Source organism: Triplophysa dalaica, chromosome 8 (genome assembly GCF_015846415.1).
Source record: "Triplophysa dalaica isolate WHDGS20190420 chromosome 8, ASM1584641v1, whole genome shotgun sequence".
NCBI lineage: Eukaryota > Metazoa > Chordata > Actinopteri > Cypriniformes > Nemacheilidae > Triplophysa > Triplophysa dalaica.
The window spans coordinates 400,001-417,500 of NC_079549.1; the positions used below are offsets into that span (position 1 = coordinate 400,001).

The 17,500-nt window shown below is 39.7% G+C and overlaps 3 protein-coding genes across 6 annotated transcripts in view; 2 read left to right on the forward strand and 1 right to left on the reverse strand.

Annotated features, from left to right (window-relative positions):
* actr5 (actin related protein 5) overlaps positions 1–3,345 on the forward strand; it is a 5,175-nt gene extending 1,830 nt beyond the window's left edge. The window contains exons 2-9 of the mRNA XM_056754115.1: positions 830–1,068; positions 1,141–1,310; positions 1,398–1,606; positions 2,088–2,228; positions 2,321–2,398; positions 2,482–2,621; positions 2,697–2,829; positions 2,925–3,345. Of these exons, the coding sequence (XP_056610093.1) occupies positions 830–1,068; positions 1,141–1,310; positions 1,398–1,606; positions 2,088–2,228; positions 2,321–2,398; positions 2,482–2,621; positions 2,697–2,829; positions 2,925–3,188 (1,374 nt within the window). The 3' untranslated portion in view covers positions 3,189–3,345. The remainder of the gene's footprint in view (positions 1–829; positions 1,069–1,140; positions 1,311–1,397; positions 1,607–2,087; positions 2,229–2,320; positions 2,399–2,481; positions 2,622–2,696; positions 2,830–2,924) is intronic.
* A 2,265-nt stretch (positions 3,346–5,610) lies between these two features.
* Positions 5,611–17,114, forward strand: bpifcl (BPI fold containing family C, like). 4 transcript variants are annotated; one of them, XM_056754702.1, is made up of 16 exons: positions 5,611–5,777; positions 7,287–7,430; positions 8,076–8,187; positions 8,471–8,599; positions 9,914–10,069; positions 10,206–10,269; positions 10,347–10,407; positions 11,966–12,057; positions 13,487–13,663; positions 13,823–13,882; positions 14,349–14,516; positions 15,565–15,632; positions 15,721–15,763; positions 15,865–15,928; positions 16,047–16,123; positions 16,693–17,114. In XM_056754702.1, exons 2-16 carry the CDS (start codon positions 7,334–7,336, stop codon positions 16,741–16,743), a joined length of 1,419 nt encoding a protein of 472 aa, XP_056610680.1. In that variant the 5' UTR covers positions 5,611–5,777; positions 7,287–7,333; the 3' UTR covers positions 16,744–17,114. The 4 variants fall into 4 exon arrangements, with proteins under 4 accessions (XP_056610680.1, XP_056610678.1, XP_056610681.1 ...); XM_056754700.1 differs by lacking the exon at positions 5,611–5,777 and adding an exon at positions 5,804–5,980; XM_056754703.1 differs by lacking the exon at positions 5,611–5,777 and adding an exon at positions 5,804–5,980 and having other exon boundaries at positions 7,315–7,430.
* A 74-nt stretch (positions 17,115–17,188) lies between these two features.
* si:dkey-11f4.7 (piezo-type mechanosensitive ion channel component 2) overlaps positions 17,189–17,500 on the reverse strand; it is a 47,115-nt gene continuing 46,803 nt past the window's right edge. Inside the window, exon 52 of the mRNA XM_056755034.1 lies at positions 17,189–17,500. This exon is cut by the window's right edge and continues 117 nt beyond it. Coding sequence (XP_056611012.1) covers positions 17,347–17,500 — 154 coding nt within the window. The 3' untranslated portion in view covers positions 17,189–17,346.

Below are 17,500 nucleotides of genomic sequence, written 5' to 3' on the forward strand. Positions count from 1 at the left end.
GATTATAACCTAAACCTGATTATAACCTAAACCTGATGATAACCTTAACCTGATTATAACCTAAACCTGATTATATCCTAAACCTGATTATAACCTAAACCTGATTATAACCTAAACCTGATTATAACCTAAACCTGATTATAACCTAAACCTGATTATAACCTAAACCTGATTATAACCTAAACCTGATTATAACCTAAACCTGATGATAACCTTAACCTGATTATAACCTAAACCTGATTATAACCTAAACCTGATTATAACCTAAACCTGATTATAACCTAAACCTGATTATAACCTAAACCTGATTAAAACCTAAACCTGATTATAACCTAAACCTGATTATAACCTAAACCTGATTATAACCTAAACCCTAAAACCAGGTCTTGAACCTCAAACAGCCCTTTAAAGTGGTCTCAGAAATCTCAAACTGGTCCTCATAAAGATAGATGTTCAAGTACACACACACTAACACACACACACACACACACACACACACACGCAGACACGTGTATGTCGTGTTCTAATGTGCCGCTGGTTGCATGTTGTTAACAGGAAAACATGATGTGTAGAGCTGGAATGGAATGTAAGGCATGATGGATAAAAACATCTACTAAATGTGAACATGTTAATAATTTAAAACACAAATATAAAGGTTCAAGATTTGTCTTTTAAAGTGAGAAAACGTTATTCTTTACTCTGTTTTTGGCCTTAAATGAAAAACGTTTCAGTGAAAGATCAGCCGTGTGTGTTGTGTGTGTGTGTATTATTGTGTGTGTGTGTGTTGTTGTGTGTGTGTGTATTATTGTGTGTGTGTGTGTGTCGTCAGGGTCACGTGGATCATCCCGTGGTGGTCACCGAGCCGCCCTGTAATCCTCTTCACAGCAGACAGATGATGTCAGAGCTTCTCTTTGAGTGTTATGGAGTCCCACAGGTGACGTACGGTGTGGACAGTCTCTTCAGTTTCTATAACAACAACATCACTCATGGTCTGGATCTGCCTCACACGGGTCTCGTGCTGTCATCAGGGTATCACTGCTCCCATGTGCTGCCCGTCATCAATGGCAGGTACAACAACACCCAACCACAGTCCCGCTGCCTCACACGGTCACAGATGGTGAATGTTAATGTGTGTCTCAGGCTGGATGCGGGGAACTGTAAGCGTGTGAATGTTGGTGGAGGTCCGTCGGCGGTGTATCTTCAGAGACTCTTACAGCTGAAATATCCAGCACATCAGAACGCCATCACACTGAGCCGGATGGAGGAACTGCTGCACCAACACAGCTACATCGCACTCGACTATCACAGCGGTAACACACACACACAGAGACATTGATGTGCTGAGTGCTGGCACACACTGAGTTTGTTGTGATGTTGGTCTGAATGGTGTGTAACAGAGCTGGAGAAGTGGAGACGTGTGGAGTTTTACGAGCAGGAGGTTCACCGTGTTCAGCTGGCGTTTTCCGGGCGTGTGACGGGTGTGTGTGAGGAGAGGAGTGAGAGAAAAGCTCAACAACTCAAACGACTTCAGGAGATCAACAACCGGCGCAGAGAAGAGAAACTACAGGAGGATCAGAAGCGCCTGCAGACACTGCTCACTGTACAGGTGCAGACACACACGCTTGCACACACACACAAATGCGCCTTCACGCACAACGTGAAGCACGGCGGGAAGCACAACGCCTTAGACCCTGTAGCTGTTATAAATGCCCTGTAACACACTGCTTCACACGGCCTATTGCTTTTATAAAACGGTTACTCCATATGCTTAGTAAGGGTTCATCAAGTAAATAAAGTGATATTTAGGCTGTGTTGTGTGTTCAGCCATTATATATCGGTGTATTTTATAATGGCTTAGAACTCTGCTCAGCCAATCAGAATCAAGGACTTCATCTGTCCAGAAAGGAGGTTTGAAGTGAGATGTTAGACGCGAGCTCAGTGATTCCAGGTCCCAGTATGTTTAAAGTACTTGGTCAATGGGGAACTTTTGAAGTGGTTGTTTTGTCTCGTGTATTAGTTTGGAATCGTATCACAAGGTTTATTACTCAGCACTAAAGTTGTGTTGTTGTTGTTGTTGTGTTGTTCAGGAGCTGTTGGAGGACGGATCTCTAGAGTTGTTTCACAGGAGTTTGATGGAGCTCAACATGGATTCAGCTGAAGAGCTTCAGTCTTACATTCACAAACTGAGTGTGAGCGTGGAGCAGCACAAGATCACGCTGAAGACAGAGGTGTGTGTGTGTGTGTGTGTGTGTGTCATGAATGACTCTCAGAAGATCATGGATGCAGCAGCTGTGCTTGTGTTTGTGTGTTGTTGTATCAGGTGTCAGAGATGGAGTCTGCGCTGGATGAAGGGAGTGTTGTGGATTCAGATGTGACTGAGGAGAGCAGTGATGTTCAGGTGATTTACAGCACACTTGTATTCTGTGTTGTGTGCTCGTCTGCTCATTGTGACGTTTGTGGGTTTTCTCCACTCTCTTCAAGCCATTGTTTAACGTGGCGGAGTATCATCAGCTGTTTGTGGGCACGGAGCGCGTGCGAGCGCCAGAGATCTTATTCCAGCCGTCTCTGATGGGCGAGGAACAGATGGGTTTGATGGAGACGATGCAGTTTGTGCTGGAACAGTGAGTACGTCTATTAAACATCACAAAATCGTGTGTTGTGTTGACTGTGAGATGATATTGTGTTTGTGTGTGTAGATATCCTCCTGACCTGCAGGAGGCTCTGGTGAAGAATGTGTTTTTGACCGGAGGTAACCTGCAGTACAGCGGCGTCAGAGAGAGAGTTGAGAGAGAACTGCTGGCCATCAGACCCTTCCAATCACACTTCCAGGTCTCAGTCACATGATACACACACACACAGTGTCAGATGTCTTTATTATAACAACTGTTAAGTGTTGAAGATGAAGATGATGATGTGTGTGTCAGGTGTCTCAGGCAGATGCAGGCACTCTGGACTCGTGGTTTGGGGCTCGTGAATGGGCTCTCAGGAACCCGTCTGGAGGTCCGGGCTGGATCAGTCGTCAGGATTATGAAGAGAAGGGAGGAGAATATCTGAGTGAACACTGCGCTTCAAACGTCTTTATACCCATAGAGCTTAAAAACACATCGCCAGCTCCAAAACTCACCCTCGTGGGAAAATACACCAACTTTCCTGAAGCCCCCAACAGTGACAATGTCTCCATTCCTTAATGTGTGTGTGTGTGTCGCACACATGAAGAGAATGCTTTTTTAAACTGATATGATGTAAATATTGTCTGTGGACACACACAGATCACTGTGTTTGTTAAATATACATCGTTTATAACAGTAGTGTTTACAAGAACAGAATAAACCTTCATTCTGATGACTGTTGATTCATTTATTGAAAACGTTAGAAATCATTCAGACTCTGGTGAATTCTGGGATTGTTCAGAGAAGTAAACTTTGTCACGAGCAGCTGAGTTATCTGTGACGTTGTGTCGAGCTCTTCTCGTTTCTCACACACTCTTCCAAAAAAAGATTAGAACTGGACAATAGCAAGATTTTATATGACGTGACGACGTGAGTCTAATTATCTAAAAACTACATCATACATCGATAACCAATGAGAAGTTCTTCAGGCCATTTTAAACTACATGCACAAATATGATCCAAAACAAAGTTCATATCTCCAGACTTGATCACAGAGAATCTCAACAAGACTCCTCTGCAGCGCTGTCGCTTCACTGAAGCTGAAGAGTTTTTTAGTAAACGTTGTTGTTGCTGAGTGACAAATGATGTCACAATTAGAGAGCAGAAGTGATTTAGCCAGCAGAGATTTTAGTATCACCCTGTGTGCAAATATCCCGTTCTGCTACTGCAGTAGTTTTCTGTTAGTTGCTCCGTTTGCTTTTCTCTCCTGTGTCCATAAAGAGATGCTTCTGTCATGTTAAGAATGTCTTTCAATTGTTTGGTTTGACTTGAAAAGAGGACGAGCGATAATGACCGAAAACACTGATTCTGACGTAAACACGGGTTTAAGCGTCCAAATGATTCTTTCTCCAATAGAGGGAGTATTGTGACTGTTGGCTCAGATGGATTTATCAGCATTCATGAATGAGAGGATTTGTGAAGTCTGAGAATAAAACAGCTCAGCAGTGATTGTTTCAAGTGAAGATGTTTTTGTAGTTGTGATGTGAGACTAGAAGAACAAGAAGTGTTGTCGAAATGACCCAAAAGAGCGTCTCAAACACAGGGTTAATCATTCATTTGCACGTGTGTAGTTGTGTAGTTTGAATTGTTTGCCAAGACTACAAGTGTTATCTTTGATAGAAGTAGAAGTTTTACTTTTACTAATACTCATGATTGATAATACTCGCTTGATTGTTCACACGTCAACAGCACCTGCTCAAATAACACACCAGGAAATGACCTGAAAAATAGAAACTGGGGAAGTCACGGCACTGATACTGTAGATGTTTATCTGACAAGACTTTACTCTGCCAAACACTAAAACATGAGGAAGAACATCATGGATGACGGCTGGTTTTATAAAAGATGTTTCACATGAACAATACCGGCTGTTTTCTGCACAAATGAGTTTCATGACTTGTGTTGTGTTTGATTTCTGGGCCTGTGTGTGTGGACTTGGTTTTTATATGTTAGTGGGACTCGTGTCCACTCATTTGGACTAGTGTCACTGTGGGGAACATAGTGGAGGTCCCCATGGGCACAAAAGCTTAGAAATTGTACAGAATGATATTTTTTTAAAAGGCTAAAGATCGTTTTCTATGATCTTTATGTTTAGGGTTTGGGTTAGTGAATATTTAATCTATATTTAACTCGCATCTATCAAATTTTGTAGTAAATGAACATGTTGTTTACAACACTACAACACTTTACAACCCAGAAACAGAACAAATGAAGAGTTTGTTTACGAAATGAGATAACTTCGTTTTTAACATTTTTAAAAATGTGTCTTTATTTTGTTGTTATTGTGTTAGTTAGTAGATTTATTAATTTATCATGGCTTAAATCAAAACAAAGCAACTGCAGTATGATTGATATTATTTGGAATGGATGGTAACAAAATGTAATTTAAAACATTTTCTTAAAACGGAGTTATCTCAATTTGGAAATAAACTTTTTTTCCCCCTAATGTAAGTGATTTATTCTGGCCTCAAATTTCCAGTGAACAAATCTAGCCTACACTGTCTACACACTTTTAATAATCAATGCGATATAAACACAAATATTAAATGGATTGCTTTACCCTGAAGTGTTCTGATGGAATTCTTCAACAAATTCTGTTACTCGGATGAAATGTAAATATGTTTTTCTGCACACGCAATGAAGAAACATGTTCAAGCATTTGTGTTTCAGAGAAAGCTCATCTTATGCATAGATGGATGGATAGCATCATGAAGTCCATTTTTTCCCGTGCATGTACAAGCAACATGAAGCCACATGTACACGAAGTGTTTGGAGATTGTTTAGGGTAAAATGAGCGAGATGAGACATGACTGACAAACAGGGAAGAAACAAAACACAAAGCATAACAAAAGAAGCGAAACACAAACAGGAAGTAAGAGCATCAAAAGTACAGCAGGAAACCACACAGCGCTGTAAGATGAGACACATCAGATATCACACACTCATCTGACACCTGCACACAGATCATGATGATAAAGATGATGAAGATGAGAACAAGTGCTCTAAGAATCACATGAGATGAGAGTCATGACAGACTGTGATGTGTGAGTCTACTGTAGAAAGTGGTGTTATTTGAAATAGATGGAGATGTTTTGGATTGAATGAAAAGTGAGTATCAAATCAAATCCCGTTTCTTGTCACACAAAAGTGTATCGGTGAGTAAAAATCTTTAGTTGGTATGAGGAGAAACACACCCATTCACACAATGAGGAACTGGAGAAAGTCATGAGAGTATTTCAATCTCTGAGCGCGCAAACACACACACGCACACACACACACACACACGCGTGCTGACTGACGGTCAACTTCAGGTCGGTTGTCTTTTATATGTCTTCAAGTGTATACAGCTTTTTTATATGACTGAACTAAACCCTTAGTCCTAGCTTCTGTCACTGATGAGGTTGTGCATTTGTAAATATAGAAATACTGGATAGATTTCTATTACAGATAAAGAAGTTATGAGCAGTCTTGATGAAAATGAGATGAGTAACTAGTAAGACTAGTCTGAGCTGTCAGGGTCAGACCCCTGTGGTGTCCTTTATTAAGACATGTTTAAACCTGTAACATCTTGTTTCCGTGTGTCCAGTTCCAGACTCAATATGTTTGAGGTGTCTGAACTGAAAACCATATCACTGATGGCATTCACAAATCTTGCATCTCCATATTTTGTCAATTTGATTTTTTCTTGTCATAAAAACTCATAGTGTAGACGTGGTGTGACTAAAAGATTTCATTAGATGATTTCTTGTGACTGCAGAGCTTCTGCAAAAGAAAGAAAAAACGCTTAACTTTGACTTTAAGACAAGACACAGAGTTTAAACAAGAAGAACTTGTAATGTCATTTAATCATTTGTAAAAATAATATTGTGTTAGTTATTAAAACACATTTTGTATTAAGTTTATGTGTAATCATAACATACACATGTAACAATGACCGGTAGTAGCAGGATGGCCGCGTGTTATCAGTTTTGTGCGTTGGTTATCAGGGAATAACACATCTTGGAGGTTTGAGATCAGAATCAAGAGAGCCATGTCAAAACTCAATATCAGTAATATTTCTATTCAAAGATACTGTATGTGTGTAAAAGCTCATTTAAAAGAGTTGAATCATGTGTGTGTAGAGGTGTTTCAGTGTGTGTGTGTATTTATATTATTCAGATAATGTGTTTCACTTCTCTGTGCTTTAAGGAAGTGATGTGGAGTACTGAGAAAAGTCTGTCTACCTCATGAGAGCATGTTATTTATATCTTGTGTGTTTGTGACGGCAGGAAATATTAGTTTACACCGCCAAACTTCAGTCATTATTTGTAATCATCCAGTGAGATTTCAGCATGACAACAGACATTCAAAAATAATGTCACGAATCGATTTGATTTATCAGTCTAAAGACTTTCAGCTGAGCTCAGAGTCAACATTTGACATCAACCTCACAGTTTACACACAATAACTAATGACACAGAAAGATACAGTTTTCATCAATCATTAGAATAAGTATAACAGTTATTTCTGGATTAATAAAAGCTCTTTCTCTTTGTCATTAGTGCATCATCAGCTCTATATTGCGATAGATTTGAACAGCGTGGCGTGCATTCATCTCTCTTAATCTTGATGTTCTAGTGTAAACAGAGGTTTATATTGTCAGCAGCAGCAGGAGGAGGTGAAAGATGCAGACGCTTGTTTTCTTCTTCCTCATGTTAACACAAACACATGCAGATCATCCTGCACTTCAAACTCGACTCACACACAAGAGCCTCACACACGGTAAGAGCTACACAACACCACAATCCTCATCTCACACACATGAAATAAACCACTTTGAGTCATATACACTAGTGGTGAATGTAAGCGGTGATCAGTCTAACTTTGAACATGAGTCTGATGCCCTACAGGTGTCCTGCACACATCACTAGAGCACTCATTACGAGTCACAACATACAATTTATTTATTTTATTTCTTTGTTTATTGGTACATTTATCTTTTAATTAAATTAAACTGACGTCATATTCAGGACATCAGTAAATCCACTGTGTGATTAGGCGGAAAGTGTGCCTCACTCTCAAGTGCTTTCTGCTGCCATTTTACTTTTTATGGTGCCGTTGCCATGGTGAATGGTAATATCGGAGCTCTATTGATGATGACTTGTCGTAGTTGTGGTGCACGTGATTAACTGCTAAGCCAACCCAGAGTTGATAGAACTAACTCAAATCACCTGTTCTGAAACCAAAAACTTAAAGTCTCGCATCTCATCTCAAAAACTTCACATTTCGGTTCACAACTCGGTGTTGGTTGAACTTCCTTACTGAAACGTGCACCAGATCAAATCCTGTAGTCAAGTTTACACCACAGACTCTTGCAGTTCTGATGGTATATGTGTGTTGTGTAATGTGTTGTGTTGTGTTTGTCAGGGTCTCAGATGATGTCTGTGTGGATCCAGCAGAAACTGAAGAGCACTGAACTTCCAGAGGTTCACCGTAATGTGGACATCGGAATCGGCACTATTGACTACACCCTCTCAAAGCAAGTACACAAACAAACACACAATGTCAGAAGCTGAACAAGCGTTAACAGAAGTATTACTTTTATAACCATAATATCTGACGTCTCATCATCTCATGAATGTTATTAGAGGAAAAGCTATAAACAAAACACATGTTCAGACGTTCAGTTGAGGCCGTAATCTGTAAAGGGTTTATAATATCTGCTGCAGATACATCACCGGTCACTGAATGATACTGAATCATGAGCTGATGGACAAAATGTCATCATACTGAATGTTGTGTTTTTGTTGTTTTGTGTGTAGTATGCAGATTGTGCAGAGCAGTATTGCAGATTTCACACTAGCGTTTGTGCAGGGAACAGGTGTATCCGTCAAGATTTCTCACCTCTCATTGGCTGTCACCGGCAGCTGGGCCACACACTTCGGCGTCATGTAAGTCATCCATCCATCCATCACACCACATCCATCACATCTGTCCATCCATCACATCTGTCAATCCATCAGATCACACCACATCCATCACATCTGTCCATCCATCACATCTGTCAATCCATCAGATCACACCACAACCATCACATCTGTCAATCCATCACATCACACCAGATCCATCACACCTGTCCATCCATCAGATCACACAACATCCATCACATCTGTCAATCCATCACATCACACCAGATCCATCACATCTGTCCATCCGTCATATCACACCACATCCATCACATCTGTCCATCCATCACATCACACCACATCACATCACATCTGTCAATACATCACATCACACCACATCACATCTGTCCATCCATCAGATCACACCCCATCCATCACATCTGTCCATCCATCACATCTGTCAATCCATCAGATCACACCACATCCATCACACCACACCACATCCGTCACATCTGTCAATACATCACATCACACCACATCAATCATATCTGTCCATCCATCAGATCACACCCCATCCATCACATCTGTCCATCCATCACATCTGTCAATCCATCAGATCACACCACATCCATCACACCACATCCATCACATCTGTCAATCCATCACATCTGTCAATCCATCAGATCACACCACATCCATCACATCTGTCCATCCATCACATCACACCACATCCATCACATCTGTCCATCCATCACATCTGTCAATCCATCAGATCACACCACATCCATCACACCACACCACATCCATCACATCTGTCAATACATCACATCACACCACACCACATCAATCATATCTGTCCATCCATCAGATCACACCACATCCATCACATCTGTCCATCCATCACATCTGTCAATCCATCAGATCACACCACATCCATCACACCACATCCATCACATCTGTCAATCCATCAGATCACACCCCATCCATCACATCACATCACATCACATCACATCCATCACATCTGTCCATCCATCACATCGGTCAATCCATCAGATCACACCGCATCCATCACATCTGTCCATCCATCACATCACACCCCATCCATCAATTCACACAACATCCATCATATCTGTCCACCCATCACATCCATCCATCCATCCATCCATCCATCACACCACATCCATTGCATCGCATCACATCACATCCATCCATAATATCCATCACATCCATCACATCCATCACACCCATCCATCACATCGCATCGCATCGCATCACACCACATCTATCCATCATTTATAATGAAGGAGTGACACAACTCTCTCTCTCTCTCTCTCTCTCTCTCTCTCTCTCTGTGTGCAGTCATGACAGCGGTTCATTTGATCTCTTGGTGAACAGTATTAATGTCAACACACTGCTTGAGTTCAGTGATGATGAATCTGCTCGTGTCTTCATCTCCATCATCTCCTGCACTGCTGATGTCACAGGTGTGGTTGTCAACTTTCACGGAGGAGCAAGGTGTGTCCAGTTCTGTTTACAAACTTCACTGTCTGTGAAGAGTTTCAGAACTTATTTCATGTGTGTGTGCTGGCGATGATGATGAGGATTTACGCGCGTGTTCATGTGTGTGTGTGTGTGTGTGTGTGTGTTGCAGTTTTATCTTTCAGCCGTTTGTCAGTAAGTTTAGAGGACTGATTGCAGATATGATACGTCAGCAGGTATGTCATGTTTCCAGATAAATACACTTCATGAACATCATAAGTTGTTGTGATTGTGATGATGTCATGTGTTTTAGATTTGTCCAGCAGTAAATCAAGTGATTGATGATGTAGAGAAGCACCTTCAGCAGATCTCTGGTACTCATCTCAAGCACAAACAGCACAAACATACATTTGACAGAGAAGAAACACAGCAGCGCCAATACACACTCAGCACTGTGACCTTCTAACAACAAATAATGTTCAACATCTGTCAGTGTTTTTTAAAGCTAGCTTTTTAAAGCTTTTTATGTTATCTTCACCTGCTCACGGTTGTGTGATGACTCTAGTGTCATATTATTATTACAGTTTTTCTCGATTGCTAAGACACATTTATTGAAAGCTGCTCTCCTTTTGTCTAAACAGTGAACACAAAACCCAATTTTCAAGCTACATTCACAAAACCTCAGACTCTTTTAGCAAAACCATACTTTCACCTCAAAACAGTTCAATCTGTGCTCAAAACTGAACTATGTTGTCAAATCGTGCCCCGAGTCAATCAAAATTAAAAACACTACGGAACAGTCACTAAACACTACGTAGAAAAATAGAAAACATAATGCTCAGGACACGAGGCTGGAGAAATAAATGTTTATTTTTCACTGTAGGCTAAATGCATGTTGCAAAACAAAAAAAACAGTCCATTTAGCACTCGTACAAAAAACAAAACAAAAATCTTGTGCATTTACACGTAGCACTTGTAAAAACAAACAGAAATCTTATGCCTTTGAACCTTGTGTACAGTAAGCCCATGTAAAAATAAAGTACAGAAATATACAAATAAGTGCACTACTCAGCCACAGCATCATGTCTCCGTACTGGGCCAATATACATGGAATACAAGGCCTATCAGTTAGACCAACCCTTCATTACAATACTACAGTACATTAGTACAGTGATGTACTGAAACATATATTTACTTACAGTATACTGTGGTGCAGTATATAATATGCCATGCAGTAATTGCTGTCAACATTTACATACTGTACTATAATGTCAAAAAAAAGGTAATTACCTGTTCTCTTCTCTAAATCTTCGGATTATGGTGGACACAGTGAATCTACTGATGTTTGGTTGTACCATTTTTCCAGCCTCCCTCATGCTCATACCATAGACAAGAACATGGTCAATCACAGTAGCTCTGATTTCATCAGATATTACTGTTCTTTGTCTTCGCTGACCACCTTGACCACCTTGACCACCTCGACTTCCTCGACTTCCTCGACCTCCTCTCACACACACTCTTCCTTTTAGATTTCTATCCACTGTAGGGCCTCACAAAACAGTGCTCTCTGAACTGGTTTACTGTATATGTTCCCTCACATCATTAGCCACAAGTGTGATCTATTTTGAGTTGTTGTGTTCAAATGGTGACACCTGTGCTTTAATTGTGTTTGACTTTTGTCACCTGTGCTTACCATTATGCAGCACGGGTGCATCACAATGAAAATGTGTTGGCAAGTTGTGTCTCAGCAGGTGAAAAGTGCTTATGTTTTTGCCAAAAGAGTGATTGATTTAATCAGTGGGTTCAGGCAACTGAGCATTTGGTTCAGACAATAGGGTTTAGTGTTTTAGCAATTGAGAAAAACTGTGTTAGATTTAGTTTGCATGAATTCCACACTGAACTGCAGTGATATGATTGTGTGTTGTGTTGCAGTGAACGTAGCTGTGAATCAGTTTATCTATCTGAGTATTCCTCTGATGTCTTCTCCCATCGTGACAGAGAACAGCTTTCAGTTAGACATGAAGGTAAAGTGAACTGTCATCAGCTGTACATGTTTCTTTAACACACAAACTGAACTATCCACACCTAACCCCAATATTAAGAGAAACTTTACATTAAAAGCCAGTCTCCACTGGAACAATGAGACATATTAATGTGTGCGTGATATTTGCAACCTACTGAATACACGCTCACAGTATCAGTGGTATTAGCACATATATGTTTAGTTCAGATATAATTCTTTATAATCATAAAGCCTTATTATCCTCATTATCCCCCTAGGCCTGTATGTTTTTATGAGTAGTGGTTTTTATTTTGTATATTCCCTTTACCAGTTTTAGCAGCAATTTACCAGTAAGCGGTAAGGTTCTTGTAAATAGTCAAGTGTAGAAGACGTGTTTGTTGGATTTAGTACCATTTGTATTACAATAATTTAACTACAAACATGAACTATATCTAGTATAATGAAACTATGGTATTTTTAGTTGCTGTGGTTTTATTACAAATATCTTATTTGGAGTAGGGTTCCTATATGGAAAATGGTAAATTTGTGGATATTGTGTTTTAACTGCAAATACAAAAACATTGAATTATGGAATTAGAATGAGATTTTTAAATTAAATTCCTCTTTGTTGTGTGTTTTGAGTTTTATTCCAATAGGATTTACCATCCCACCAATAGAATCCATCACATACAAGTAGACAACAAGTTCCATTATAGCCATTAAATCCATTACATCTTATGTGTATTTCGGCCAAGGTTCTTTTGTTTTTATTTCAACAGGAATACTTCAACTATAGGTGCTTCAGTAAAAAATATTATTTTCCAAACTTTAATTGATGAAGCAGCAGATCAAACATTAACACACACGCGTAGCTCAAGGTGTATGTGATGCTTATTTACAGTTTAGCCGTGATGCCGATCATTTCCATGACAATGTTTCTACGATCTTTGACTGATCATAACCCACAGATGATTACACCACACTTTAACATGTGCCTTTTTCCTCTTTTATTCTTCTATTTTGCCTTTTTAGAGCGCTATCAACGGTGTAACAGCTCCAATGTTTACATTAGATTAGAGAGTTGCCTGATTTGGGTGAAAAAAATCTGCCAAATTGCCATACAAAGCTTGCAAGAAAACAGCAAGCTTAGAAAATCTGAAATACTTGGCAACATTAAAAGGTCCTGACAGATCAGAAGCCAGATGAATTGAGCACATAGTAAACCCACTACATGGAAACCGCTTTCTACTTTTGAATCTTTTATAAATGTAGTTGAGTAAAAAGTATTATATTTGTCTTTAAAATACAGTGAAGTTAAAGTACAGATACTCAAAAAGTGTACTTAAGTACTGTACTCAGGTAAATTCTTCGTACTGTCCACCTCTGCCTATGAGAAATATTAATGTGTGCGTGATATATTTGTCATGTGAATGTTGTTGTTGTCGTGTCAGGGTGAATTCTACAGCATCAGTTCTCCGTCTGAACCGCCGTTCTCTCCTGAAGTGTTTGACCTGCCGTCCACAGAAGACTACATGATGTCTGTGGGTCTGTCAGAGTTCTTCATGAATTCAGCCATGTATTCATACTTCAGCGCTGAACTGCTTCACATCCACATCACAGATGACATGGTGAACAAAAGAACTTACACAATTCCACATAAAAACGACTTCAAAATCAGCTGATATAGCGCAGATGATGGATTTAATGAGAAATCAATGTCAAAGAATAGTGGGAATCAGTAAGAACGTGTCTAAACCCATCAAAAAGTGTTAATGTGTCAATCACAGATACCCAAGAGTTCACCCATCCATCTGAACACCAGTCAGTTCAGCATCTTCATCCCACAGGTCAGTAGATCTCCACAAGAACTGACACACTAATGACACACTTTATATCTACTGGTCAAAAGTCACTGGAGAAAATGTGATCATTGTGACATGCTGTTGATTTGGTTATTTAAGGGATTGACAACAATATGATTTTGAAAAGTCACGACATGGATTGATTAAGAAGTAAAAGAGCCCAGTGCAGAATGAATGTCCTTCAAGAATGTTGTGATACTTTGTTTCTAAAGCGTCTCAGTGTGATCACACACAAATATAAAGTGTAACTCTTTGACCAGATGTCTGATTCATTTGAATTCACACAATGTCAATCACACAGAAACATCTGAGGCTTTATTGTCAATTTTGAAAACATGTAAAGAGGATTGAAACTGTGTTACTCTCAGACCCACGGTGCAGACAAATAACACTAAACAGAATAAATACTGTATGTTGATGCAGACTGATGTGGAGTGTGATTTGTGTTCAGCTGTCTACATTATATCCAGACATGAAGATGCAGGTGATGTTATACGCCAGTGAGACGCCCATGTTCTCCTTCAGTCCAGGAGAGATGAGTCTTCATGTTCCCGCTTCAGCAAAGTTCTCTGCTGTTCAACAGAACGGAACTCTGACCCCTCTCTTCAGACTGGACGTGGTGAATTCACACACAAACACACACACATGAGCATCTCCACTGGTTTAACTTGTTTTTAATGGATTCATGATACAGTGTAATGTTCTTGGAAGACCACACGCTCTCTCAGATCCGTGGTTTTAAAGGGCGTACACCAGCTAAAAACGTACATACAAGAATAAGAGAAAGATGTGAGAGGAGGAGAACAGAGAAAGAGATTCAGCCATAACAGTATTAAAGGGGTCATATGGTGCTCATGCATGTATTAGACATGTCAAATTGCAGAAATGAAGGTGTGAGAGTCATTCTGTGTTAAAGCGAATGCTCAACCAGACCTGTCTGAAACACCTGGTGTAACCACACCCTCACAAATCTACATCAGTTGGTGGTCTGATTTGACAAAGACCGCCCAAATGTATCCTCAAGTAAGGTGGTGTACCTGTCAGTACAATTGAAGAGGAACCTTTCCAGTAGCTCAGTGGTAAGAGCATTGCGTTAACAATGCAAGGTTGTGGGTTCGATCCCAGGGGATTGCAAATGTATAAATGTATAGGATAATACAATGTAAGTCGCTTTGGATAAAAGCATCTGACATATGCGTAAATGTAAAATGAACGTGATGTTCCACATATGGTCAGAGGCGTTACATTTCCCTCACACGCTTAGAGTATTCCACCAATCACTACACACTGGTGAACCGGCCAATCAGAGCACACCTCGCTTTTCTGAGCCATTAGCTTTATTCAAAATCAGTGTGTTTCAGAGATACAAACATGCACGTTATGTGGAAAACACAGCGTTTTTTTACGTTAAATCCTGTTTACACATTGAGTTACATCTAAAACAGACCATAATATTCCTTTTAGCCGTGTCATATGACCCCTTTAACATTAAAACTGCATTTAAACAGCGAGTCTTGATTACACAAATAACATTACACTACAGTAATAATGTGAATGTGGAGTTATTCATAATGTGGATAACTGTATGTATGGACATAATGTAAAGTAATGTGAAATTACTGTAATAAAATCAGATGAGAGAAATATGAGATCTTGTCGTCCTGCAGAACGGATTCTTCAGTGGAAACGCTCAGATTCAAAATCAACATCTGACCGCTGCTTTCAAAATGAACAAGTGAGTTTCACAGCTGTGTTTGACTGCGTTCTTCTGAATTCTTCTTATTTAAACATGAAAACTCTTATGTCTTTATCGCTGCACGAAGTTTAACTCTGACTCTCGGATCTTCTGAGATCGGTGATTTCAAGGTGAGATCTAACACATGCATAACTCACTATTATTATTATTATTATTATGAATGAATGAATAGTGATGTTGTGTTTTATTTGTGTAATGTGTCATTGTACAGACAGAAGCACTTGAACGAGTGGTAAAGATGGTTGTGAACATGTTTGTTCTTCCAAAGTTGAATGGTAAGAATTCTGTACGTAACACTGAATTCAATGTTTATTAAAAAACAAACGCAACTGTTGTACAGTCAATGTGTGTTGATCTGTGATGATTTCTGATTGATAGTTTGGTGTATTTCAGAGCACCTGAAGACGGGCGTTGAGTTACCTGTACCGCAGGGCTTCAGTCTGAGTGAAACCAACATCATCCTGAAGAACGTGAGTGAGCGCAGTGTTGTCATCGTCAGTGTTATTAGGAGCTGGTGTTTGTGCTGCTTGAGGAACACGGAACAGTCATACGTGTTGTATGAACATATGTAGTGTGTTATGAGGCCTCCTTTATAACATGATGTTAATTTGATTTAATGATCTCAAAGTGTGTACGTTCAGAAAACACCTAAAAAATGATCTGAAATTGTGGGCAATCAGACAGTTTCAGATCTCCATCTTCACACCTCCCTTAAAGAACTGTGATGTTGTTCCTGATTTATTTAAACACTGTGCCGTCCGACTGTTGTATAAATACTGTATCGCTCTGAGAGTCGTGTGACAGGAGGCTGTGACTGTCTCCTGTACTCGACCCTTATTACAGACAGGCTCATATACACACTGCACCTGTGCGTAGGCAGCTTTTCTCTACATTTCTAAAGGAGGCCCCAGGTGGTGTTAGTTCAGATGACATCACAACATTGTGTTTCATGTTGACTGTGAGGTCAGTGTGAGGTCAGTGTGAGGTCAATGTGATTGTTCCGTTCTGATCTTTACCTCCTGTTGTGATTCTCTTTCAGGGATTTCTGCTCATTCTGACAGATGTCGAAGTCACCTCAAGCCATCTCTGAGATGCAAACGCTGCATGATATATTTGTTTGACATGTTCAGTTTCTGTTCACTGACATCATGTGCACATGTGGATCTCAACAGTTTTCTTCAGTTATGTTCTTCATTATTCTAGGTAAACTCATTTGTTATCAAAGCAATTGTACATTCATGTCTGAGGAACAGACAACATTGACACCTGCAGCAGAAAACACTGCGATTAAACTATAAACAACACAAATTGAACCACTAAAAAAGTCTCTTTTCAGTGAGATAGATGTTGTGATCAGTCAAGTAAAAGAACATATGAAGCATTTCTGGCTGAGAAACTTGTTTCATGTTTGTGTTTTATGGTTTTGAAATTTGTTTTAACAATAAAAACATTTCTTTTGGAGTTGTAAGTTAATGTTTATTACTTGAACACTAACATTTCTAGAACAGTAACCTGAACAGTAGAATGTGTAGATGCTTTGTGGGAATGAAATCTATCAGCATGCTACAGGAATGACAGTCAATGTGTTTCACGTGATGCCAGTGAGAACAGAACACATGCATTGTACAGAGTAAAGTTCAGAGCGTGTTGTGTCTTTTCTTGAAAACACCTCACGAGATCATTTGTTCAGCGATCATGTGTCTGATGTTGGCGCAGGTTTTTTCTCTCGTGTCATTTTGATCATGGTCTCTGGTGAGCGATACAGGAATATGAGCTTGTCGAACAGCTGCTCCTCCATCTCCATTTCACCCGTCTCTCTCACAATGAAAATATCATTACACAGTTTC